This window comes from Podarcis gaigeae (assembly GCF_964106915.1).
Source record: "Podarcis gaigeae genome assembly, chromosome: 6".
Lineage (NCBI taxonomy): Eukaryota > Metazoa > Chordata > Lepidosauria > Squamata > Lacertidae > Podarcis > Podarcis gaigeae.
In genome coordinates this window covers 22,256,793-22,284,152 of record NC_139682.1, presented here as the reverse complement: position 1 = coordinate 22,284,152, position 27,360 = coordinate 22,256,793, and the positions used below count along the sequence as shown (strand labels likewise).

Here is a 27,360-nt window from a genome sequence, read left to right as displayed (position 1 = left end):
GTCTTTTTTTTTTATTAAAAAAAGGATCGCAAGTGCTTTGAAATGACCCTTCTATATATATTTTTTATTTTATTTTATTTTATTTTATTTTATTTTATTTTATTTTATTTTATTTTATTTTATTATTTTATTTTATTTTATTTTATTTTATTTTATTTTATTTTATTTTATTTTATTTTATTTTATTTTATTTTATTTTATTTTCAGAAAAGAAACCGGCCAAAGGGCGATTCAGAAAAGACTCCCCCATGGCACTTTTAGTGTGTTTGCTCGTCTTTGTACTTCGCACCTTTAAAGAGTTAATTTAAGGGCAGGGTTGGATATGTTGACCGGATTCTGCCGCAGGGCTTTGAAACATGACCTAAGGCTTTTAATGTAATCATGCAATATGCGCGGACTCCATAGGTGTTATGCAAAAGGAAGCTTCTCTTGTTACATTAAGGCTCAGTGCTTGTTTTCATTACCCCTTAAAGCATTCTTCTCCACCCCAGTTGTTTTGGACCACAACTCCAGAACATCTGGCCCATCAGATTGTGGAGTGAAACATCTGAAGTCAGTGGAAGACCTACAATTTTGGGTCCCTGAAGACCTGGGCGTAGCCAGTATTTATGTTGGGGTGGGGGCAGAACCTCAATTAGTTAAGTATTTTTATTTATTTATTTACTTGACCCCCTTGGCAACGCCCATGCCCTGAAGCTTGAACTGTTATGGGGGGGGGGGCCCTTCGCAACCAGCAACAAGGTCTGAGTAGCCACTGTTATCTTCAATGGGGCCGCCCTATGTCAGGTCACCACAATTTATTTCTTTTTTAAATTTCAGATTGTATTGGATTACCTCATATTACATGAAGCACATTTTACAAAATACTCATTTTCTGGTTTTTCCTAGCAACATATTCAAGTACAGTTTCATCATATGAGAGCTTTCCTGCGATGTCATTTTCTAAAGACAATATACATAAAGAATTTAAGCACTCTTTAGCAGAACAGCCAACTTACCGTGACATCACACCTTTGCAACATCTGTGCTACTGACTCTCAAACGTCGGGGTTGTTGAATTATATACAACCAAAAATTAATCAGTTTGATTTTGTTAAGTGATGTGGACAGTGGATTAAGGGCCTTGAAGCTTAAGCTTCCTTAGATAGGGCTACCATGCACCCGGAATTTCCCGGACATAGATGGTATTTTGCTGCCGGAAACAGTGTCTGGGCGGAAATTGTAGAAAATGTCTGGGAAAATCCAGACGTGTTGTAAGTGTAGAATTTGCTCTCCCCCCCCCCCAAAAAAAGAAGAAGCAGCTCAACAATTATCCCCTCCCAAAAAGGGGGGGAAAAAATCTCAACAAATTTTGTATCTGGGTTTTCACTTTTTGAAATATGGCGATCTTACCTTAGTTTCATACAGTCATACCTTGGGTTGCTAATGTGATCCGTGCGGGAGGCACGTTGGCAACCCGCAGCGTTCACAACCTGCAGTGCTGCATCTGCTCATGTGCATGACGCAATTCGGCACTTCTGCACATGCGCGTGACGTCATTTTGTGATTCTGCGCATGCTCGAGTGCTGAAACCCAAAGGTAACCCATTCCGATTCTTCCAGGTTTGGTGTGGTCCTCACCCCAAAAATGCGGAACCTGCAGCGTTTACAGCCCGAGGTACGATGGTGGTAGATTCAGCCCTGTCTGGAGAGCATCGTGGGTGGCAACGCCAGCTGTAATCTGTTCCTGTTAGTTCACTTAAAACATTTGACCAGCAGAGGGTGCCAAATGCACGTCACAAATTGAAGCAGAGCTGCAAATGCGTACAATTCTCATACAGTATACAGTGGTACCTCAGGTTAAGTACTTAATTCGTTCCGGAGGTCCGTTCTTAACCTGAAACTGTTCTTAACCTGAAGCACCACTTTAGCTAATGGGGCCTCCTGCTGCTGCCACACGATTTCTGTTCTCATCCTGAAGCAAAGTTCTTAACCCAAGGTACTATTTCTGGGTTAGTGGAGTCTGTAACCTGAAGCATATGTAACCCGAGGTACCACTGTAGACTTACTTCTTCCTGTAGGCTAGATTTAAATTCGCTTTTAGGCTCATCCCAAAATACTGAATGAATGACACCATAATGGCAGGCCTAGAAGTAACCCAGAGGCCTGAAGAGCATAACATAAAAATGGTGTTTAGTAGAGCTGGCCGATCCTCCGTTTCATTGTCTGTAACCGGTATGGCGTTCACATCACAATAACCGGTTTCAGACTTTTTGAGCTGCCGATACATTGCGGCTCCCCAGCTGCTGCCAGCTCAGTGCACTTCCTTCTCGCTGCCTGCCTGTGCTGTGATGGCAGCAGCCAGGGAGCTGCAATGTATCGGCAGCTCCATTCACCTTCGTCCAAGCAACAGGCTGCATCTTTCCTCTTGGGGCGGTCGGCCACTCCAGGAGGAAAGAAGCAGCCCACCAAACAGATGCATGGAGAACATGCTTTTCAGGCTCTGTGGCTTGACTGTCGCCTGCTTGCCTTCACCCGGGAGGAAAGACTGCATCTTTCCGCCCAGAGCACCTGACCGCCCCAGAAGGAAAGTTGAAGCCTGCCTGCTTAGGCAAAGGCAGACACCTTTGAGGGAGGCCTGATGCATTTCCAGCTGGACGGGCGTCAAAGCATCCTTGAAACGCTCAGCTGAGGAGAAGGAAGCCTCTCGCCCCCCCAGCTGAGTGAAGTTCTGGTGCTGTGCTCCCCTGCATTCACTGTGGCAGGGAATCGTAGAATTGGAAAGGACCACGAGGGCAATTTAGTCCAACAATGCAGGAATATTTTTTTGCTCAGTGTGGGGCTCGAACCCAGAACCATGAGAATAAGAGCCCTGTGGTCTACCAGCTGAGCTATAGAAGATATTTGATGGGAGGGGGAAAACTGGCGAGATCCAGATTGATTGTTGTGGGGGTACTTTGTGATTTTTAAAAGGAGGACTCTCAGATACACACAAACACACACATGCACTTTGCGAGGCATGCTACAGGAGAGGGGTCTTAACTGTGTTTGATGAATGCAGTGGTTACGGAATACAGCGGTACCTCAGGTTACATATGCTTAAGGTAACAGACTCCGCTAACCCAGAAATAGTGCTTCAGGTTAAGAACTTTGCTTCAGGATGAGAACAGAAATTGTGTTCCGGTGGCGCGGCGACAGCAGAAGGCCCCATTAGCTAAAGTGGTGCTTCAGGTTAAGAACAATTTCAGGTTAAGTACGGACCTCCAGAACGAATTAAGTACTTAACCCGAGGTACCACTATATCGAGGGCAGAAATGCGATTGTGTGTATGTGATGGCAAACTTTTTTTGTGGCAGCAGGTCAGCAGCACTGAGCGCTGGGGGAGAGAGTCCTTTTTGGGAGTCCTCCTGATGTTCCCCGAAGGAGCAATGTGCATGATGGGCGTCTGCTAATCACACATTGACTTGTGAACCTTCTGAGTCAGCAGCCAGCAGCTCTGCTTAGTGTGGTGTGGCAAATGGTGTCCTTGAGGTCTTCTGATGCGGCCTTGAAAACCAGACAGGATCCTAAATGTTTCCAAAACATGGCAGCAGCACTCTGCAGTTTCAGACTCCTTCACTGACCGCAAAAAAGTAATCATAAACACCAGGACAGAACTGAAGCCTGACTCCGCAGAAGCGCCACCGCCTCCTCTTAAATAAACAGGAGCATTAATGGGGTTTGGCTGAGTTGCTTTGATTAATTTTTGAACTCAAGCAGACGATTTGGACTTTTTCATTGGGTGAAATTTTATCACCAAGGTCAGCTTTCTTATATATAAAAAAAACCCCTCAAAATATACTTGTAAATACATTCAAATGATCTTCTGTCTGGTCCCAAAGTAATCACATTTCATTCCATCAGTAAAGGTAAAGGTAAAGGTACCCCTGCCCGTACGGGCCAGTCTTGACAGACTCTGGGGTTGTGCGCCCATCTCACTTAAGAGGCCAGGGGCCAGCGCTGTCCGGAGACACTTCCGGGTCACGTGGCCAGCGTGACAAAGCTGCATCTGGCGAGCCAGAGCTGCACACGGAAACGCCGTTTACCTTCCCGCTGGTAAGCGCTCCCTATTTATCTACTTGCACCCGGAGGTGCTTTCGAACTGCTAGGTTGGCAGGCGCTGGGACCGAGCAGCGGGAGCGCACCCCGCCGCAGGGATTCGAACCGCCGACCTTTCAATCGGCAAGTCCTAGGCGCTGAGGCTTTAACCCACAGCGCCACCTGCGTCCCCCCATCAGTAAAGACATCCTGTTAAAACATCCATAAAATGTTCAATTGCTTTAAACAGATTTGTTTTCTTTTTCCCTGCCACCAAGGTAAATTCCAGCATCTGAACACAATCCATTTAAATCCATGGGGCTTGAAAACCTGGGTGTGCACATTTTAGGAGAGGCAAGCCAGTCGTTGGTGTGTTCAGCATCATAATTTGCACACCTGATACCCACAAATCACATACAGAATGTGCCAGTCTCCTTGCCAGTTCCCATTTATTGATTATTAACATTAAATCTGCTGTCAGCCCTTTCACCTACAGCTCTCAGGTCAGCTTACAACAATTTAAAATTCAGAATCAAAAAGCATTTAAAACAGATTAGTCACAGAAATGGAGTGGCCCTTATTATTTATCATGGTTGTTTATTTCATTTATGGATTGCTGCAGCCCAAAGTGTGCAGGGCACAATTGCATGTACAAAACCACTGGGCAATCTCCAGTGCACTTGTGCCGTTTGCTTGAGGATTTATACTTGTGCAACAGAACTTCCCGTCACCACTCTCCTCCCTTTGCGCCTGCCCCAAATCTTCTCTGGAGGAGGGGGGAAGCCCAGAACAGATTTATGGGGTGTATCGTATGTGGAGACCAGGGAAAGCTCCTGTGAGCAAGCGTGACTTCTTCCACTAACAGAAAGAATAATAGATTTAAAGTCTCGTGCTCTACCAATTGAGCTATTCCAACTGAGCAAGGGTTACCTAGCGCTCCATTGTTTACAACCCAATTAGAATATTTGCATAAATAAGTGTGTGTGTGTATCTGTAGCGCATTTACAACACCACCACCACCACACATATAAAATCAATTTAGTTCCAATACAAATGACGACTAGAACAATTCCTAGTTTCTTTTATTGGGCTAAGAATTGGCTATTTCTCTCTCTCATTCCATCTGACAAAGTTTCATGAATTCAACAGTCCATGTGCCACTTCATTTACCTGAGCCACCAGGCGGTACCATCCTATGGATGCTATGATGATCTTAAATACAGAGCAAGGCTATAGACACACCACATGTTTAAAGTGCATTCTTCCACCCAAAGTATCATGGGAAGTGTAATTTGTTAAGGGTGTTTGGAATTGTAGCTCTGTGGGTAAACTACAGTTTCCAGGATTTAGGGAGGTGCCTCAAAAGTATGGAATATTCAATACGAAATATTATAACGAGAATTATCTTAGTTACAGAAAACCCTGGAAGGCTGCCACCAAACTCAAGCCAATTCTGAGCCTCGACCTGCCCACCTTAGGAAACAAGAATTCAGGATTCGCCCCTTCGCTCTCTGCAATGCATGCTGATTATCTTTATTGCTGGACTTGTTATTTTTGTTCAGTTTTGAGATTAAATATCTTCCCCAGGCTTTCTCTGTTTGAAGATATGCCCAGCTTTCAAATCAACCACCTCCCTATGGTCGTAAAAGGTTTTATTGCTAATGGTGGAGAAGCTTTTGTTTTGTTTTTTAATGAAGAAATGAAAACCGAAGATAATTTTCCCAGGCTGAGAACCTGACATGAGTCAAGAAGTGAAGACCATTACATGGAGCCCATTAAATATAAACCAACTCTGGCTGCCCTTCGTTTACAGCGCCATTCATCCATATGTCCCAGGGCTGATGTACAGCTCAGAATGGTGAGCTATATTTTATAAAGGCCTGGCAACAGAACATGAGCGGGAAAGATTTAGAATGGGAAGCTCCCAGAATCACATCCATCCTGGCAGGTCATAAAACAGTGCTTTCAGCCCTAGCAAATGAATTTGGCACAACTGGAAAGATGGTTGTAGCTCAGTGGTGGAGCACATGTTCTGTATCCAAAAGGTCCTGGGGTTCAGTCCCTGGTCTTTCCATTTGAGGCTGGGGGAAATGGATGCCTGAAATGTAGGTAAGCCATTGCAAGTGAGTGTCAACAATGCTCGGACTAGCTTAGTACTACACCAAGTGATCCATGCAGGGTGCAAGTGCCGGGAACTATAATGGCCCATAGACAAAGGGGCTATAATGAGCCATAGACAAGAGCATGGATTAAATAAGTCCACAACTTTATTGGTAACAGGTTAGGTGTGGCCCAGAGCAAGGATCCATCAATCAGGCGATTCGCCTGGTGGGATAACTGGAGGAATTGGCAGCACCTTCTGGGGCTGAAAACGAAGTGTCCATCAACAGTAGCACTTCAGTTGGGTGTACACGAAACGTTGCCTATGTTTCCTGCAGTCTGAAGCAGTGCTAGATATGAAAGCTAGCAGCTAAATCAATGGCACCTTAAACCTAAGTTATGGGTGCAGCAATGTAATGTCTAGGCACGCTTTCTTATATATAGCAAGAATTCAAAGCTGAAAATGAATAAACTGCAGCTAAAATATTATGTCTATTTTTTACATGGTCTAGTCCAGGGCCGGATTTAGGTTTGATGAGGCCCTAAGCTACTGAAGGTAATGGGGCCCTTTATATGCCCAGCTGTCCTTTGTCAACAACAAATTGTTGCTTTTTTGTGTGTTGAATATATGCTATATGGTAATTTATGGACCTATTAGGTATCTAAAGCCATTTACACGTAACAAAATAATGTATTTTATCAAAATAATTGTAGAACTGAAATACAATTAAGAAGGAAGTATATTAATAGTGGAAAATTTTGGGGGCCCCCAAGAGAGTGGCGCCCTAAACTATAGCTTGTTTAGCTTATATGTAAATCCGGCACTGGACCTACCCCTGCCCACCTCCCAAATATTTTTAAGAGGGTCTCTTCTCCAGTCTTCGGAGAGTAGCTGGAAGTGGGGAGGCAGAAAAACGGCCCTCCTTTCCTGCCACTCTGCAGTTTTAATCTGAAATTTTTGGCGCAGGACTGTGCCCAGAGCTCAGAAATTGCTTGCACTAACAAATTTCCCTGTCGCAAAATGCGCCTAGAACAATGGGAGTTTCGAACACTGGACTGAAGTGATAGAATTTATTCTACCTCATTCTGTTCCATTCTGTTCCACAGCCACAGTAAGGCTGTGTAGACACAATACATTTAAAAGACATTCAAAGCACACACACACACACACACACACACACACACACACACAATTCTTGGGAACCATAGTTTACCCCTCAGAGCTACAATCCCCAGCACCCTTAACAATCTGCACTTCCTAGGATTCTTTGTGTTAATGGGGTGGGGAGGGGAATGTCCTCTGAATGTCCTTTAAAGGTATGGCATGTCCACAGTGCAATTTTTCTAGAAAAAGAGGTGCCGGAACTCACCACGAACGCCTCCTCTGTTCTCTTATAATGGCAACGGTGCCCACCTGAGAGGTGCCGGAACTGAGTTCCGGCGAGTTCCGTCTGGAAAAAAGCCCTCCATATAAACAGGTTTCAGATATGGAAGTACACTGGAGCTGGATTCATGGGTGCAGAGGTGGCCCATCCCTTGCAAATGATAGTTTTGGCCAGCAGCTTTAAACAAATCTAATCCACAAACTGCTTGGCATGAAGAGCCCATTTTAGTTCTCCAATATTTTATGGCCTACTGCTGTAGCATCAGAGACCAAAACGCAGAGTGTAGGAAAACATCTCGTGAAAGACGCCACAAACACAGCGCTGACAGTTCTGCAGCCCAAAGGCCTCCACAGGCAAACCTAAACACTGCCAGCCTCTGTTTTTACAGTGTTGTCTTGCAATCACATTAATGTTTGGCTTCTTCTCCAAAAGGCAGACCATTATTTTTTTTTGCCCTCTGCAAAAACTGGACCTAACAAAACACATCTGGTGAGCGAATGTGCCGTTGAGCTAATGACTTTCCTTCTGCAGTAATTTGCAGAGTGTCAATTGACTTGTTCCCAAGGTTTCCTGGAAGGATTATTAGTTAAAAGGATTGGGGGAGAGGGGGGGTTAAGTTGAACCAAAATGAACATGTCTTTATTGTCAGCAAAAACGTGTTCCCGTTCTTTTTTCTTTCCGTGGTGTCATTTCCAAGAAGCAGTTTGCATTGTATTTCAGAAAATGCCTCCTAGCTTCAAATATTTAGGTAAAGGTAAATGGACCCCTGACCATTAGGTCCAGTTATGGCCAACTCTGAGGTTGCGACACTCATCTCGCTTTATTGGCCGAGGGAGCCGGCATACAGCTTCCGGGTCATGTGGCCAGCATGACTAAGCCACTTCTGGTGAACCAGAGCAGCACACGGAAACGCCGTTTACCTTCCCGCCAGAGCGGTACCTATTTATCTACTTGCACTTTGACGTGCTTTCGAACTGCTAGGTTGGCAGGAGCAGGGACCGAACAACGGAAGCTCACCCCGTCACAGGGATTCAAACCGCCAACCTTATGATCGGCAAGTCCGAGGCTCTGGTTTAACCCACAGCGCCACCTGCGTCTTCAAATATTTAGTGTCACATAAATAAAGTTGCTTAGGACAAAGGGATCCTTCTTCACAAAATACATCATCCTGAAACTAGGTATCAGAATCATCATGTTGTACATATGGACACTCACAGATCTTACAGATGGAACTGAAATGTATCAAAAGACCTTTGTTGACATGGAGCTCTTAGGACTTGTCAGTTAGGGGATGTCAGATAATTCCGACAGAAACAGGGGTGGAAATTGCTGCTGTTTGCTTATTTGTCTCATGTCCAGAATGGAAATCAATCCAGTGACTATGACTGGCATTTGCTGCTGTTTGTTCTTAATCCAGAATTGAGGACACAACCCAATTTGCACGGCATTTCCGTTGCACTGAAATGAATGGTAAGGGATAACATAATAATGCAACTAATTAACTAATTCATTCACGGAAATTCTTCCCACAGCGGACAGCAAGGCAAATAATGTTATTTGACGTGCTTTCGAACTGCTAGGTTGGCAGGAGCTGGGACCGAACAACGGGAGCTCACCCCGTCATGGGGATTCAAACCGCCGACCTTCTGATCGGCAAGTCCTAGGTTCTGTGGTTTAACCCACAGTGCCACCCATGTCCCAATAGCGGAGGTAGAACATAGCTATTGTGATTAGAAGTCACAAATAGCCTTATGTACATTTCATCATAGCTGTAAGCTTTAAGTAAATTCTGTGGTGTTCATGTGAACTCACCCTTAGGTTCAGAAAGTAGCCATGCCCTATCACTCTTGTAGAACTCTGGCGGGTCCTTTGCATCTCCCAAGGAATCCTGGGAGCTGTAGTTTGGTGAGCCAACGTGAAAGATCTCTAACCCCAGGGTACTGATTTGTCAGTGTTGATATCCCCTATAAATAAGGTCTGTGGTTTAACAGAAGTCAGCGTTATTATACTGTATGTGATGGTGCTGCTGCTGCTGCTTACAACATACACACCCACAACAAAGCTGGGAATCTTGTGCTGTGATTTTATGGGCCTGAGTTTTGATTTGCAGTCCTAGCCACAGTGTTTACTCTTGAAGGTGAGTCTCGCCTTTCCATAAAATATGAGTTAGACAGGAGCTCCAAAACTCACGCACAGAACTTCCTCCTTAGCGTAGTTCCTCGGAAAGGACGGGACACCCCCCTTTTCTTCTCTTTTTTTACAGAAGGCAGCCCATTGTCACCAAACAAACTGTACAAAAATTGAACTGCATTCAACCTTGAAGGAACTGAGCAGGCTGGTCCACGTAAATGCCTGTCTCAGCACTGCCACGTCTCTGGGCTGTCCCCAAAGCCTCTCAGTTTTATGGCCATCAGGCCTTGGAATAGGTGTGGGTTTTTATAGCAGTAATAGCTGGTGGATTTTTTTAAAAAGCATAATATATGGGGCTATAAAATGCTCTCAGCGGCACCAGATTCCACGAAGAAGTTTTAAACGATCATAGAGGTGGTGGAGAAAGTTCTGAAGCCTTTTAGAGGAGCTCACTCAGGAATACTTAAGGGAGAAAAGGAAGAAACGCTGTTCACGTCACAGTAGTGTATAATCCTAAACACCATGAGTGCAATCTAGTTGAAATATTGCAACTCATAAATTTCAATGCAGGGTCCCCCGATTTCCCACTGAAATCAGAGAGACTTAAGTGCTTAACTTGACCTGTGCTGTGCCTCATTTTCTCTGATAGGGAATTTTTATGGATTGCTGTATATATATGATTAGGGACGCAGGTGGCGCTGTGGGTTAAACCACAGAGCCTAGGACTTGCCAATCAGAAGGTCGGCGGTTCAAATCCCTGCGACAGGGTGAGCTCCCATTGCTCGGTCCCAGCTCCTGCCAACCTAGCAGTTCAAAAGCACGTCAAAGTGCAAATAGATAAATAGGTACCGCTCCGGCGGGAAGGTAAACAGTGTTTCCGTATGCTGCTCTGGTTTGCCAGAAGCGGCTTAGTCATGCTGGCCACATGACCCGGAAGCTCTACGCCGGCTCCCTCAGCCAATAAAGCGAGATGAGCGCCGCAACCCCAGAGTCGGCCACGACTGGACCTAATGGTCAGGGGTCCCTTTACCTTTTTATATATATGATTGCTATTCAAAGAAGCTAAAGGACAAATGATATCAAATGGCAGTGGTCCTTTTAGAGAAAGAAATGTTATCCCTGGTAAATGGAAGCAGAGAGATGAGAGTGGGGATCCTTAAAACGTACTTGGACGCTTCAGGGGTGTGGGTGGGTGGGTGGAGCCACTGAGGGGGACAACATGGAGCCAGGAATTATGGGAAGGGCTACAGTCTTCCTCTTTGCCCGCTGCTTCTCCATTCCTGATTGCACACATACCTGAAAGTGGCTTGTCTTCTTCAAGAATGATTATGGTCACGTCCACACCAGACATTTAAAGTACCATGATTCCACTTTAAACGGTAATTGATTTCTCCTAGAGAATTCTGGGAGTTTGTTAAGTGTACTGAGAGTTGTTAGAAGGCTCAAAGAGCTACAGGTTTCCTATGAAGAGGGATGGAGTGTTAAAACACTCTGCAGTTCTGGGAGGGGAATAGGGAGTCCCCTTGCGCCTGCCAGCACCTCTAAGGGACTACAGTTCCCCGAAGAAGTACTTTTAAATATCTGTCCTGAATCTTCCAACATTAATCTTCATTGGATGGATGCTCACCAATTCTAGTGAGAGGGAGGAAAACTCTTCTCTGTTTACTTGATAGTTTCATCAACTTCACCTCTTACCGTTCTCTTAACTACGAAGTCACAAACAAATGCTGTAGCCTTTCCCCCAAAAGGGAGTTGCTTCATTCTGGACCTAAGTTGAAAATGGATCCCCACCACCCCATTTGCATGCCGCTTCACTGGGGTACCCCTATTCCTTAATGCTTTAGCCCCCATGTTGAGGCTAAGGGGTCATTCCGTTTCTTGAAGAGGTCATCCTTCCAACCGTTCATGCCCAGAAAGACAACCAACTCCACATGCAGCCCCTCTGTTCCTTTTCAGACATCTCCAGTGAAATTGTAGTCAGTCACTGCTGGATCCTACTGGAGCACCAATGGCTGCTAGTCTCTCACGGGCAAAGTCCCAGTAGCAGTAGGACCATGCCGGTCAGTGATGCTTTGCCCTTGCGATCCTGCTCCCTTAACCACCACGGCTGCATCTCTCTTCTGTGGTTCAGTGCACATGTTTTGCCATGTCCGACCGACGGCACACAGAGGTCTTGTGATTGGCGAGGAGGGGGTGAAAACTGTTCACAACCTTTCCTAATCTTCCGTGCGTTTCTTCACTTTTACAACTGGTAACAAATTAACTTTCACTTTATCTTCCTTTTGTGCTTTGTTGGCTCTATCCTGCCTTGGCGTCATCCACTTAACCCAACCAGCTATGCGAAGGATTAAGGCAGGCACAAAAGCTACTTGGCTCAGGTTAGTGGTCCCACAGGACGGGTGCGTCTGTCTCAGTCATGCAGGTACAGATGTCCTTGGACAGGGACACTATCTCATCACATTTATATCCCACTTCTCTTCAAGCGAGCTGAAGGTGGCATGCTAGGAGGCTTTCCGGGCGATTTGATCCAGGCCCAGGCCATCTGCCGAGCCCAGTCAATGCTTTTAGACCATTCCCTGGAGCCTCAAAGGTAGAACCCATCAATGTGTTCCAGGATTTCAGCTTTAAGTGAAGAATAAAAATACAGTGGTACCTCTGGTTATGAACTTAATTCGTTCTGGAGTTCCGTTCTTAACCTGAAACTGTTCTTAACCTGAGGTACCACTTTAGCTAATGGGGCTTACCGCTGCCGCTACACCACCGCAGCGTGATTTCTGTTCTCATCCTGAGGTAAAGTTTTAATCCAAGTTAGCCGAGTCTGTAACCCGAAGTGTTTGTAACCTGCGGTACCACTGTATCTTGTCACACCAAGAACCCTCCTAGGTTGCCCAGGTCTAAGAAACAACAGAGGCGAGGCTGGCCCTACCGTTAAACAGAGCGAGGGGGCTGCCTCAGGTGGCAGACACTGGGGCGTGGCCGCAAAGTGTTGGGAGGACACAGCTGTGTGTGTTGTGCATGGCCCTTGCCTGCTGCCCTTGGGTGCAGTGGAGGATGCTGTCCTGATGCAACATACAGAAGTGCTGCCATCTAGTGCTTTGCGAGAGCCAGTGTGATGTAGTGGTTAAGAGCAATAGACTCGTAATCTGGGGAACCGGGTTCGCGTCTCCGCTCCTCCACATGCAGCTGCTGGGTGACCTTGGGCCAGTCATACTTCTCTGAAGTCTCTCAGCCTCACAGAGTGTTTGTTGTGGGGGGAGGAAGGGAAAGCATAATGTAAGCCACTTTGAGACTCCTTCGGGTAGTGATAAAGTGGGATATCAAATCCAAACTCTCCTTCTTCTTCTCAAGCAGGAAAATTCCTGAGCAAATGCATTATTGATCCATGTCTGAGTTGGTCTGTAGCACCCATGGCTGAAAGTACTTGCATGCACAATTGTGGGGGGGGGGGGGAGAAGGAGGTGTACTATTTCTGGGCCTTCTCCCCGATATAAACAGTTGGGGGACAGTCAGTCATATGGGGCCTACCGCCCAAAGTGGTGGAGTCCAGATCCACGTTGACTGCCTCTGCTGCTGATTTTGAGAGCCAGGCCACAGAAAAAGCATTCCCATTTCCATGAAAGGGAGAGAAAAGGGAAATGTCCCTTCTAAGATGACATCTACTGGCTATGGTTTATGGAGGTGTATTCAAGAGGGGGTTTTTTTGGGGGGGAACTGTATCCTGAAAACTTCTGAGCTCACAGGCTGCACCTCTGGTATTTTGTAGCCTTTTAGCAACACTGCACCCTTACACATACAGATTGACCTGGGAACAAGGCGTGTTGAAAATGGAACTTGCTTCTGAGTAGACAGGTATAGGGTTGTGTGTTAAAGCTCTGTCTGTCTGTCTACCTATAGCTACATGTCTCTTTTCTTTCTGGTCTAAATCCACTGATTTACTCAGACCTTCCAAGTGTCTTAATTTTCCAGAGGCAGTCCCGGATTTACAGAAGCAGTCCCGGTTTCTAATTTGATCCTGGAACGGCTTGCTTTTCCTTAGGCTGTCCCTGTTTTCATCACAGAAATGTTGGAGGGTATGGTGTTTTGCAACCCTCTAGCCAAGGAGATAACTACAAATTTAGAAGACATCTGAAGGCAGCCCTGTATAGGGAAGGTTTTTTTTAATGTTTAATATTTTATACTGTTTCTATATATGTTGGAAGCCACTTGAGTGGCTGGGCCAACCCAGTCAGATGGGTGGGGTATAAATAAAAAATATTATAAATCTTAATAATATTATTATTCTTAAATAGGATGTCCCCATTTTCATCAGAGAAATGTTGGAGGATATGTTTACTTACTGCACTACATTGGCTCACAATTTTTTTGGGGGGGGGGCGGCGGCGTGGGAGAGGCAGGGAATCAATGTACAAAGTTTCATGTTACGACACCTATCTGTGAAAGGTTAGAAAACATTTTGTATTTATTTTTCTTTAAAACACTAATAAAAGAAATACAGCCCTCTCTTTTCCATTGGAAGGCAGTAGTCAACAAACATTAATGTACCATACTAAAAGATTTCTGGCATGTAGTAAATCTACACCCCAAATACCTTCTTCCAACTATCCCTACGTATAGGAAATGTTGCAGCTGGAAAAAGAATCCTGTAATTTACACTATTCACATTCAATTTTGCAATTACAAATAATCAATATGGTTTACACAATAATTTAGGGGGGGATGATTTGATTCATCATTACAATAAATTACATAGCATAACGCAGTCGTGTCTGGCAAACATTAGAATACTTTGACACCCGAGGTCTGCTGGCAGGGTTTTGCATATGAAGTAAAGGGACCAATCCCTAAGCAGATGTAAATGAGATGACCTCAGTTAATATCCATTGGTCCGTTTATTCCAGTCAAGGATCCTGACTGAGGTCTCTTTTTTTGGCAGTTGGAACTATTCTTACAAGGAGACAACTCCACAGAATTCGCAAAACAGCTAATATTTTCCCCGAACTATAATCCCAGTTCTTGAATTCAAAGGGATGGCACTCGCTTATTATCTACCTTCTACAGCAGTGTCTTTCCAACTCTTCCAAGGAACCCCATGATACTTTCACACAAAAATATGCAGCGATGAACATAACTTCCACGAAAGAGGGATGGCACCTTTGGTCATAGCTCAGTGGCTTGGGCCCATGCTATGCAATCACACAGAGAGGTCTCAACTTCAATCTTTGGCACTGTCATCTTAAAGAATCTCAGAAGCAGTTGCAGCAGAAAAGCAACGTCATTACTTCACCCCTTCTGATCTTTCCCTGTCCTGCACATCAGGGGTGGATATAGGGCATGTTCTCAATTCACATAGGGTGATAGGCACAGTAAGGTCTAGTCTGTGGTGAGGAATCTCCAATTTGTGGGGCAGTACAGTGGTACCTCAGGTTAAGTACTTAATTCGTTCTGGAGGTCCGTACTTAACCTGAAACTGTTCTTAACCTGAAGCACCACTTTAGCTATTGGGGCCTCCTGTTGCTGCTGCGCCGCTGGAGCCCGATTTCTGTTCTCATCCTGAAGCAAAGTTCTTAACCTGAAGCACTATTTCTGGGTTAGCGGAGTCTGTAACCTGAAGCGTATGTAACCTGAGGTACCACTGTATTGGACCTCCAGGAGTTTAACTTTGGTCTGTGAGACTACTTTTAAAAAACCACATCCACCTGCCAATCAGCTGGCACCACTCTGATGAGGGGTAACACCCAGGGCTTTTTTCAGCCAAACTCAGTTCCGGCACCTCTCAGGTGGGCGCCATTGCCATGGTAAGAGAACAAGGGAGGCATTCATGGTGAGTTCCAGCACTCCCCCCCCCCCCCCTAGAAAAACAGCACTGGTGAAATCAGCTAGAAAGTGTAGGGGGTGTTGGTTTTAGGAACTGCAGCAAGACTGAAATCCTGCTCAGTTTGGTCGCCTGCAAACCAGAGGTTCAAAGAGCAGCACAGGCTGTTTGCAAAAAGGCTTTCAAATAGCCTCAAACAGTGCTTTAAAGCCCCAACAGTTCAGGCTAGTATGTACCCTATTTGATCTCAATTTATTATTTATACCCCGCCCATCTGGCTGGGCTTCCCCAGCCACTCTGGGCGGCTTCGAACAAAATATTAAAATACCATAATGCATCAAACATTAAAAGCTTCCCTAAACAGGGCTGCCTTCAGATGTCTTCTAAAAGTTTGAATAATAATAATAATTTATTGAGTTCAGGTCACTGGTCAATCTGCTTCAGTATTGTCTACACTGCCCAACAGCCGTTCTCCAAGCTTTCACATATGTATCATTTCCATGTCTACCTGGGGAAGTTATGAATGTGCTCTCCCACTGAGCTACATACCTTCAGCCCCAACATTTGAAGATTATTATGGGCTGCCTGCATTCTGGACACATTAAATTGGATGTTTCTTCTGTAAAATTAAGGGACATGTCAGTATCTATTAGGGTTTCAGCAAGAGAAAGCAGATGAGGGCAGGACGTCATTGGATAATGAATATTGAATTTGGACTCTGGGAAAGGTTCTGGTTTACAACTTCTTTCCCAAATCCAACACTTCAGAATACCTGTACACTCAGGCCTTTTTCTCAGCAGGAACTTGCAGGAACTCAGTTCCGGCACCTCTCAGGTGGGCGCCACTGCCATTATAAGAGAACAAGGGGGGAGTTCATGGTGAGTTCTGGCACCTCTTTTTCTAGAAAAATAGCACCCTGTACACGTTTGGAGATGGTTATCCCAAGATAAACTTTACTCTGGTCTGCACGTACTCCAAGGAATCCAAATAAGTTTCAGACACCCTTCCTTGCTAGCTGCCTTGGCTCCTAACCTTGAGAGGCATCATATCTGGTGTTGCAGAACGAGACTTTAATTATTCTGTTTCCATTAACTTTCTCTGGCTGGAACAGTTTCCAGCTGAGGACTCAGGACAGACAAGGACACGGAGTGCAGTCTATTCCCTGGTGCACCATGAGAGATGGAGAGAAAATGGAGACTCTGGCAATGATATGCAGCCACACAGAACAGAAGTCAGAAAAACAGCTGAAGGAAGAAACTTAATCCTGGATGTTGAGAATAAGGCATTCAATAGAGGAGGCTCTGTTATCTGCATGGCAGGCAGAAGTTCAACTGGTGAACTCCATACCACATACAATGGTAAGGCAAAGAGCCTTCTCTGTGGTGGCACCTTCCTCACCTTGGAGATTAGGCAGGTACCAAGTGTCAGATGCTTCCAGCATGCTTTTAAAAGTCATTGATTTGCTCAGGCATTTCCAGAGTATTATTGCCAGTTTTTAGATTTTAGCACCTTGTTCGTCAAACTCACAGATGACACCAAACTGAGAGGGGTAGCTAATGCTGCAGAAGACAGAATCATAATTCAAAATAACCTTAACAGATTGGAGAACTGGGCTCAAGCTAACAAAATGAATTCCAATAGGAATCAATGTAAGGTTCTGCACTTAGGCAGGAAGAACCAGATATAGGATGGGGGACACCTGGCTTACTAGCAGTACGTGTGAAAAGGACCTAGGGGTCTTGGTGGACCACAAGCTTAACATGAGTCAACAGTGGGATGCAGCAGCAAAAAACCCTAATGCTATTCTAGGTTGTGTCACCAGAAGTACTGTGTTCAGATTAAGGGAAGTAATATTCTGCCTTGGTCAGACCACACCTGGAATTCAGTGTTCAATTCTGGGCACAATTTAAGAAGGATGTTGACAAGCTGGAACGTGTGCAGAGGAGGGCAACCAAGATGATCAAGGGTCTGGAAACCAAGCCTTATGAGGAGCGCTTGAAGGAGCTAGGTATATTTAGGTTAAGAGGAGACTGAGAGGAGATAGGATAGCCAACTTCAAATATCTTAAGAGCTGTCACATGGAAGAGGAAACAAGCTTGTTTTCTCCTGCTCTGGGAGGTACAACGCGAACCAATGGCTTCAAGTTACAAGAAAGGATATTCCAACTAAACACCAGGAAGAACTTTCTGGCAGTAAGAGCTGTTCAGCAGTGGAATGGTCTCCCCTGGGAAGTTGTGGACTCTCTATCCTTGGAGGTTTTCAAGCAGAGGTTGGATGGCCATGTGTCATGGATGCTTCAGGTGAGATTCCTGCATTGCAGGGGGTTGGACTAGATGACCCTTGGGGTCCCTTCCAACTCTACGATTCTATATTATTTGACTGATATATTTTATTACTACGTTATCTTTTGTGGTTGTCAATTGCTTTGGTACTCTCTGGAGTGAAATACCATGAAGAAATAGTTCTATAAAATAAATATTTTCAGCAGCCACCCTGGGCCATTTCACATGAGTGTTTCTGAGATAGAACAACCACCACGAGCCACCAATGTGGTATCTGCATGCACTAGTGTGTCCACCAGAACTTCCTATGGTGTTTTTGGAAGGCCTCAGTGAATATCCCCTCAAAAATCCAGGACACAAAGGACCGTTTGCTCTTCCTGCCTCTCCTACATCGAACACACACCATTAAACATGGCCACATTTCATTGGATGCCGGGACTAGTCACCCACCCTCCCACTTGTTTGAAATTTAAGAGACTGCAAAGGACTTCCCTCTGTGTCTGAGTGTGGCAATGGCAGATGGAGGTGCATTTTTTCCATTGATGGGGCAGGGACAACATCACATTACTTTGTGGCTCTGCCTCTTTTTCTGTTCTTTTAGCTGTGGGTGCCACTTTGTGTGACATTTCACACCCTTGTGAATTTTGCAATCGGCACCCACAGCGCTTTCTCAAAATTCCCAGTGTGCTCACTAGCACCAAAAGGCTGGCAACTCTTAAGTTTCCTTTAACGAATTTGTAATCTCACCCTATAGTTTACCACATAAACACTGGGCAGGGGAAGTCACTTCATAGGGATTCTTGCATCTCTGAAATTGTCCTATGGATGAGGCCTGCCTTCTCCAAGAAACAGGTAATTTTACTCATCAGAGAAGAATTCAACTATTGTTATGCTTATCCTGAGATAAAAGAGAGGCAAATCACGAGCCCCTGATCTTTTCAGTAGCCTTTGATTCTCTTTCAACTTCAGTTTCTTACTTGCTCCTTGAATGTGCTAAATGAATCAGTCTGAGGAAAAATCAGGGCTTCTTAACTGAGAATAACTGATGGTGTAAACATGCCCCCAGGGTGTGGTTCAGGGTGCAGATAATGGCATTTCTCAGCTGTGTTTTAAATACAAAGGAAATTCCACAGTAGTCAACATGCAGTGATACCTCTGGTTAAGAACTTAATTCGTTCTAGAGGTCCATTCTTAACCTGAAACTGTTCTTAACCTGAGGTACCATTTTAGCTAATGGGGCCTCCTGCTGCGCCACTGCCGTGCGATTTCTGTTCTCATCCTGAAGCAAAGTTCTTAACCCAAGGTACTATTTCTGGGTTAGCAGAGTCTGTAACCTGAAGCACCTGTAACCTGAAGCGTCTGTAACCCGAGGTACTACTGTATATCACATGTGATGTCGGCGTGACTTTGGCCTAACTGCTTAGATTGAATTAAAAAATTATCCTCACACAGAACGAGTCCAAGCCCTCATGCTTGCTGTGGTAAAATTTTAAAATGGGAAAGTAAGTTAATTTCCTTTTGACATCTCATCGGATCTACGGCATTTTTAAAAGATTGTCAGCTGCATATTCATTGGAATGAGGTCCCCAATCCTTGCGTTGAGGGAAGGATCGATGACTCAGTGGCAGAGCACATGCCTTGCATTGAGAGGGTCTCAGGTCCAGTTCCCAACATCTCTAATTAAAAGGGACTCTAGCTGTGGGATTGGGAAAGATTGTCTGCATCAGGCTTGCAGCATAATACTAGGCTGGAGAGGCCGATGGTCTAACTCTGTATATGGCAGTCTATGTTGCGTTCCTATGAGCTGCCACACACAGTGGGTGCATCAAGATGGTTGCCACTCACAACTGGGAATACTACCCAAGGGGCACGGCAGCAAGGGCTTAAGATCAGGTAGAAACTTTGCAACTAGAGGAGATGGTTTGCATCACAGTGCAGTCAGAGTGAATTCTGGCAAAAAGTGCACTTGGTTCATGCTGACCTGGCTTACCCTTGGCAGCGCCTAGGCCTAGGAGAAAGGTTCGCTGGTGCCAGCCCTGAACCTGCGTCACCTTCAGATCTTCCCCTCATTTGTTCTCTATAATTCCCAACAACGTAGCACCTGGAATCATTATGAATAGGGACGAGAAATGGACGAGACCAGTAGTGGGTCGCTTGATTAGGAGATTCACTGAAGCAGAGGAATCTGGCATCATTAATGCAACTGAATTATCTCTTGAATGAAGGATGACATTGAAATCGACATTTGTGTAGCACTTCCACATACAGGCATCCCCTCAAATAAAGGGATCCTTGGCTCTGTTGCAGCAAGAAGGCAAATCTTACAGTCTCAACAAGGACTAGACAAATTCAAGGAGGACTACTTTATCAGACATGGGACCTCCATGTGCAGAGACAATGCGCATGAGTAGCAAGTGAGGAAAAGAAGAGCATAGCCAAGAGAAGGCCATCCACTTTCATGCATCACTTGTGAGTCCAAGAGGCATCTGGCTGACTGCTGTTTGAAGGAGAGAATGCTGGACTGGATGGATCTTGGTCTGATCCAGCAAGCCAATGCTTTGTTCAAACAAGCTGCTACTTCCTCATAGAAATCACCAGTCACCAGGTGGAAAAAGCACCACCAACTACTTTGGCCACTGAATTTTGTTTATTTCTGAAGATCACCAGAAACATCTTGTCCTGGCCCCTGCTTCTGCTACTGCCCCAAGGCAGTGAGTGGAACTGTGGAGAAGGCAATAAAGAGGCTGTACTTCTGCAACATACGGGTCAAACTTTCTGCCTCTTCCGTAGTGTGGACCACCATGCCTGCTTGGGATTGTCACGAGAGGACTTGTAGCTATTTAGAGATCTTGCAGTGAAGGTGTTCACCCCACCCTTTCATTCAGATGCCTTTTTTTAAATAAAAAAAAAGTTAAGATTTGAAGTGAAATAAACACAATAACATTGTGTAACTCAGTGGCAGTGATGAAACAAGCATGTCAGTGCAATAGTCAGCTACAGATCTGAAATTTGGGATCTGTCTCTATAGGATAAAGACTTCCACCAAGGCTAGTTCATTCATTCTGCAATGCTTGGGTGCAGATGTTCTCCACAGCCACATGAAGAGTCAGCTTTGGGAAGATGGCTTTCTCCCCATCCAAATTCCAAATAACAATTTGATGCCTTTGTGCCCTGGGATGCCTCTGTGAATAGTCAACCTCCAGAGTGATCAAAACGGGAATGAGAAAGGGTTTGTCTCCCTCATCATGGTCTTTGTGGCATCTGATACATTCATTTGGCTGGATGCTAGATGACCTCTTGCTTCGTGATGGCGGGTTGAGGGATTGAACTAGGCTGCTTGGCCACAGTTGCAATGGCCCCAGGAAGCAGTTTGTATTGTTCAGCTCCTGAGCCAGCGGGTGGGGAAGGCTGGGGAGTTTCGGGAGTGGCTGTTGAAAGAAAAAAATGATGTTTTATATTATATATAAAAGGCATTGTACAGGATCAGTTAGAGTATAAAGGATCACATCAAAAGAAGGTTAACAGTGCAACCCAATGCATGTTTACTTAGAGGTAAATTCTACCAGGTTCAATAGCATTTTCAAAAGTCTTTTCTTTACTTTTGATTAGATGTACATGCCAAATGTTGTTATGTACTTGTGCACTCAGGTAGCCTCTTTAAAAGTGGGGAAATAAAACATTACTCCCTTCTGCTCTTGTCCGATCAGTATTAGAATGCTTTCCTTTTAAATATTTCTTCTTCTTCGAAGGCTGTGTGTTCTCCCTCTTCACGTACTCATGTAATCATGTATACCATCCTATGGGGTTTTATTGTGTTTTCTAAAAAGTCTGACTGAGGCTCCTTCCTCTTCCTTTCCTACTGGTGTTAGGGAGAGCAGAGCATTATGGGAGATGTTGCTCCCATTACTCCAGCAAACTGATAAATCTGCATACTAGCTCCACTTATTCAGAACACACACTAGAGAGCTGCTTCTCTTGTGCAGGAATACTCACACAGCTGCCCGTTGTGCATCTGAGCAGGCATTGTGTTGGCCACAATCACGTTTGTCCCCAGGTTCTCCTGGATCAGGTGCGGGTGAAGAGCATGGTGATGAGCGTGAGGAGTGTCACTCGATGACCCTAAATTATATATATCATTCTAAGTATTGCATAATATATGGATATAGTTCTTCTTTTTTAAAAAAATTAAAATGCAGTAAAATGGTTACATGCAAAATTCGATGAAACAGAGAATGCAGCACAAAGCAATACATAGTGTAACGATACCAATTCCAAAGTGGCTCAAAAAACCAACAACCCAGTTTAATTGATTAAAAACCTGAGAAAATAATATAGGTGTGTTTTTTTAACCACCTGACTACAGTGGTACCTCAGGTTAAGAACTTAATTCGTTCTGGAGGTCTGTTGTTAACCTAAAACTGTTCTTAACCTGAGACACCACTTTAGCTAATGGGACCTCCTGCTGCCACCGTGCCGCCACCATGTGATTTCTGTTCTCATCCTGAAGCAAGTTCTTAACCCAAGCTACTTTTTCTCAGTTAGCAGAGTCTGTAACCTGAAGCATCTGTAACCTGAAGCGTCTGTAACCTGAGGTACCACTGTATATTATATGAAGCAGGCACCAGGCAAATGTCGCTTTACATGTTGTAAAAACACTGGCAGTCTGTACAGGTTCTCCACAGACAGGTCTGTGAGGCTTGTGGGAGAGCTTTGATTTGGTGGGAGATTGTGACCTCTGAAATGGAGACTCAGCAGATGAGGGTTGCTTAACCTGTCTATCCCCTCTACTGCTATTCTCCTGCAACTTCTCGCCCACTTTGTTTTGAATCATGTCCATCCTCAGCGGTTTGGCAGACCCAGTTCCCTACAGTACATCCAGCTTGTTCCTAACTGAGTTAAATGCACAGGATCCCTGTGCTAAATGGAATTGGGTAACACAAAATGCTTGGATTTTCCAAAGACCCTGAAGCCTGTTAAGGAGAGGTCCAGTAAGCATATCGGGATGGATGTTCATTGTCATATAACGGCCTCATAAATCGCTCGTGACCAATGCTCCATAAAAACCGGACATATAACCACCATGTAAGTTTTGTGTATGCTAATCAGGATAGATGCTGAATAAGATGGTCATCTGGAGGAGCCCCTGAAATTCAATAGCCAAAAGACCCCGCTTCCTGTAGGGTCAACACTCACCTCCTAGCAGCATCTCCTGCAGAAGGTTGTCGATCTTGGCCATGCCAAAGAGCTTGACAAACTGGATCTGCTCAATCATCTGCCAAGTGATGCTCTGGAGGGTGGGCAAGAGGAGGAGGAGTTCCCCAAAGCGTCCCCGTGAATCATACTGCCGGTCATTGATGTAGTCTTCCAGGCTGACCTGAACTTGGTACCGCATTCGCTTGATCTTGATGGGGTCACTCAGCCCTTTAGCATCTGGGGGAAACCGTAAGAAATTACGGACTATGGCATTTCTCAAGAAAGATGCAGTTTCAAGTGGGCCAGTCTAGGTGGTCTCCTGAAGTTCCTTACTTTGCTCAAACTCCTTTGGCAGGCACTGGGGAAGGTGTGCCAGTTTCATTCCTCATCCTGCACTAACACAGACTTTGCATGGGTTCCGATTGTGTAAGAGCAAATAGAGGGACGCTGCGACAACTCCGGCTTATGAAACAGGGTGAACAAATGCAACACAGGACACCTGTGCCTCAACTAGTTATCTATCATCCTTACCTAGTCCCATTTTAGAGCCATCCAAGATGGCAGCCATCACTACATATTCCAGATTTTAACTATATGTTGTGTGAAGAATTATTTCCTTTTGCCTGTCCTGAATTTCTCCCATTCAGCTTCGCCAGATGTTCTGTGTTCTAGGAGAAAAACACACACCTCTCTATTCCCTTTCTCTACTTCCCTCACCTGCACTCATGTTGAATGGTTCTTATTCATGAATAAACATTATAGGAGGAACTTGGCCACAAGGAAGGGCATTGCTAGACAATACAGTCCTATATTCTGCGGAACCTTCATTTAAATTTTCTTCCCCACACATTGTAGAAAAGCAATTCCCCAGCCGTGTTAAAGGGGTTGGGGCATGGAAGCAACCTCAGATGCCTCTTCCAAGGTCCTGAAAAATTCGGCACCTACCTGGATCAAAGAAGATGATGGCTTTCAAACATGCGTATTCGTTTTCGTCAATCTGCAGCTCTTGGAACGTGAGCACTAGCTCATCCAGGATGCGTACAGCCACACGGCTGATCTCCAGCAACTCCGGACAATTACGGGGGATTATGTGGTCATTTCCTGCAGGAGAATTGTTTGTTTTAATTAAAACCCAATTCTATCAAAAATCGTCACTGTTCACTATTTGTAATCCACAACCCATTCTTCTTCTTCTTCTTCTTCTTCTTCTTCTTCTTCTTCTTCTTCTTCTTCTTCTTCTTCTTCTTTCGATTTATATCCTACCCTTCCTCCCAAAGGAGCCTTGGGTGGCATACATAGCAATAATAAAACATTTTTTAAAAACCAACCAAAAGAAATTTCAAAACATTCTAAAAACACTTTAAAACATTCTCAGCCAGCATCTCAGGGTTTCCAGGAACAGTGTATTTCAGCCATCAAGTGTTGCTTTGTGGGGGTTAGCTCAGGCTGGAGACAGAGGGGAGATGGTTCTCTATTTTCCAGAGCTGAAGGCAGGAGAAAGAAACTGCAACTCAAAATGTCTACCTATGTCCCACTTTTACCTCTGGTGAAAAGTTCTTACAAAGTTGGACAAAGGAGTGATGCCTTTTGCAACACACATTCAGCTCTTAAATCACCCTGCCTAAATATACCCTCATGTTATAATGTTTGCTTACAGAACTGTAGAGATAACTGAAAGCCATCAAATCAGGCGTTGGGAACCTTTTTGCACTCGAGGGCCACGCTCCCTTTTAGGGGGCCGCAGCAAATGTGCCCCTTACACCTTTGTGTACAGTAGGCTAGTTTCACACACACACACACACACACACACACACACACACACACCCAAGCAAGCAAGAAGCATTATCAGAGTTCAATGACACATTCCAGCCTGGCAAAAACATCCAAGGGGGCGGTACAAAGCAGGGCTGGAGAGGGGTGTGACTCAGGAAGGTGTATGGCCTGGGAAAGGTCCCAAGGGCCAAACAGAGAGGGCATTTGGCCCCTGAAACTGAGGTTTCCCACCCCTGCAGTAGGTGACAAAGAAACCTGAAAGATTACCGTATTTTTCTGTGTATAAGACTATATTTTTCCCCTAAATTTTTGAAGTTTAAAATAAGGGGCCGTCTTATACACAGACAGTGCATTTTCTTAATTTTGAGTCCCAAAATTCAAATAAGGGGAGTCTTATACACAGGGGCATGTTATACATGGAAAAATACAGGACATTGCCTGCTTCCTTCCAACCCCCCAGGCTGAAAAAAAGCAATACAATACAGTATTTTTAACAGGAGGAGATGGGTGGCATGTTGTTATACGAGGCACTTTTACCTAGGAGTAAGATGTCTTTGTACACCATCGACCTCTTGGCAGCTCCCAGTAGCAGGTGCTCCCCTGCATGAGCCCGTAGCAAAGCCACCTGGAGGAACAAAGGACTATTATTAGAGGGCTGATGCAAGAGGAGGACAGATGGCAGGGCAGAGGGAGACAGAGAGATGATCACCTACAGAAGAAGAGCGCAGAAATTGCAGCTTGCTGAACTACTCCTTTGAAGACCACATGATTGAAAGGATCACAATATAAGCCAGGCATCTAACGTCATGACCCCTATGGAAATTTGTTTTCTGTGAGCGCGAACACGACACAGAGGAATAGCAATTCCTGTGGAATTTGCTTGTTAGAGCACATGCACAGCTCCCCGCAGAGAAGGGGATCAATGAAGTCTTCTTAGTTCCTTCCCCTTTCTCTGCTGATGTTTGCCTACACAAGCATCCCAGGCATCACTTACAACAGTAGGCTGGTGAGCACTTCCTATAAATTCCCATATGGGAAGTACTCATCCTTCTGTTTTTCAGGAACTGGCACAGTATGTCTCATGTTCAACAGGATATGGGGGGGGGGCTCTAAATTGCTCGGTAACGTGGCCTGATCTTTCATCAGCTTCTGGGGACTAGTTGTTGTTGGCACCCGTCTGTCTCGATAGACAATGGAGTGCACCTCCAGGGGTGAAGTCAATCTCCTGCATAACCAGCACTGAAGTGCCCTCCCCTAGGCGTAAGCCTGGGCAGTGTGTATGGAGATCCTAGGCTGCCCAGATGTCAAGACCCCCTTTCAGCCTCACTGATATGGTCCAAAGGAAAGCAGAGCAATACGTTTGGCACCAGCTTGGCTGCAGGAGTTGCCGGAAGGAGGCGTACAAGGCGCCATCCAACCGTCTTACGGACTCTACTCCGGATTTGTGTAGGGCTTACTCCTTAGCCTTTCTGCCCGCAAAGCTGTAGAGGTTGAAGACTAACATAACAATGATAGATAGCCACCTTCCTCACTCAGTGCTAGGATGTTTGGGGACCAGAGTTCTCAGAGCAGGAATAACTGGTTGGAACAAAGGCCCCCGGAACAGAGCAGCAGGCAGATGCGTAAGTGAGAGGTGCTCAACCACCCCCTTTGCAAGCTTGTTCCCAGGGTCCAGGGAGCCTGAGCCTATTGCAGAGGGGGAAAGAATGCTCTGTTGAGCCCTACGCTGATCCTACGCTGAGGGCACACATGTGCAAAGGTGAAGGTGGATTGTGCCTAGTTCGTAAACAAGTAAAATAATGCTGGCCCTCCAATCCAGAGGTTGGGATCCAGCGACATTAGGGCTCTCTAAGGGAGCCATAAGGTCGCTCAAATGGCCACATGTTGGACTACTTTCCCCAAGTCTAGCATTGTAATTAATTTCTCTGCTGACTGTGGACATCTTGCTGTGATGAGCAACCCGTGGTTGTTGTTTTTCTCTTAAACCCTCTACTCTTGCTCTGTTGTTAATGATTGCATTCTGTCACTTTATGCCCTTCAGTGATCCTCAAGAATGTTCTGTATCTCCTGTCCCATTTCTGTTTTTTAAAAGAAGAAATCTGTGGAAACTAAGGTTAATACTAAGACGCAGTGTGGCATGGATGCTTCTTAATGTCCAACTGGGACTTCAGCTGTGCAGCAAACAACCACTAAACATTAACCAAAGGATTTGGGAAAGGGTGTCTTTATAGGGATGGGTCCATCTGTATACACTGAACAAACATGAAGAAATATCTTGCGATGAAAGAGCTGGAGGAAAGAGGAGAGAACATTATTTTCTGGAGGTTTAGATCTCACCACTGGGAAGGAACGAACTTAAGGAAAGGAAATCTGTACAAAAAGAGTTCTGATTTAAAGGTACCCTGATGTTAAACAGACACAGCTTTCAAAACAAAATGGGGGCCCCTATCAACCCACTTTGCTCTGCTGTGCAACTGTAAATGCAGGCGCCGCTGGCAGTAAGGACATAATCCTTGCAGCCCAAATACTCGACAATGTCTGCTTGCCTCACAGCTTGTTTGCACCAATCATTTTCAAGGGCTGGTTCTGCATTAGTTCAGCTTTGACGTGCATGCAGCCCCTGTGAGTCA

The 27,360-nt window shown here is 45.1% G+C and overlaps 1 protein-coding gene across 2 annotated transcripts in view; it reads right to left on the bottom strand.

The window, feature by feature from the left end:
- Positions 1 to 14,104: 14,104 nt before the first annotated feature.
- Positions 14,105 to 27,360, bottom strand: part of HNF4A (hepatocyte nuclear factor 4 alpha) — a 70,097-nt gene continuing 56,841 nt past the window's right edge. For both annotated transcript variants that reach the window (XM_083746278.1, XM_083746277.1), the window contains exons 6-10: positions 25,268 to 25,355; positions 23,903 to 24,058; positions 22,958 to 23,194; positions 21,758 to 21,883; positions 14,105 to 21,192 (exon numbers count right to left, since the gene is read on the bottom strand). In XM_083746278.1, the coding sequence (XP_083602404.1) occupies positions 21,050 to 21,192; positions 21,758 to 21,883; positions 22,958 to 23,194; positions 23,903 to 24,058; positions 25,268 to 25,355 (750 nt within the window). In that variant the 3' untranslated portion in view covers positions 14,105 to 21,049. The remainder of the gene's footprint in view (positions 21,193 to 21,757; positions 21,884 to 22,957; positions 23,195 to 23,902; positions 24,059 to 25,267; positions 25,356 to 27,360) is intronic.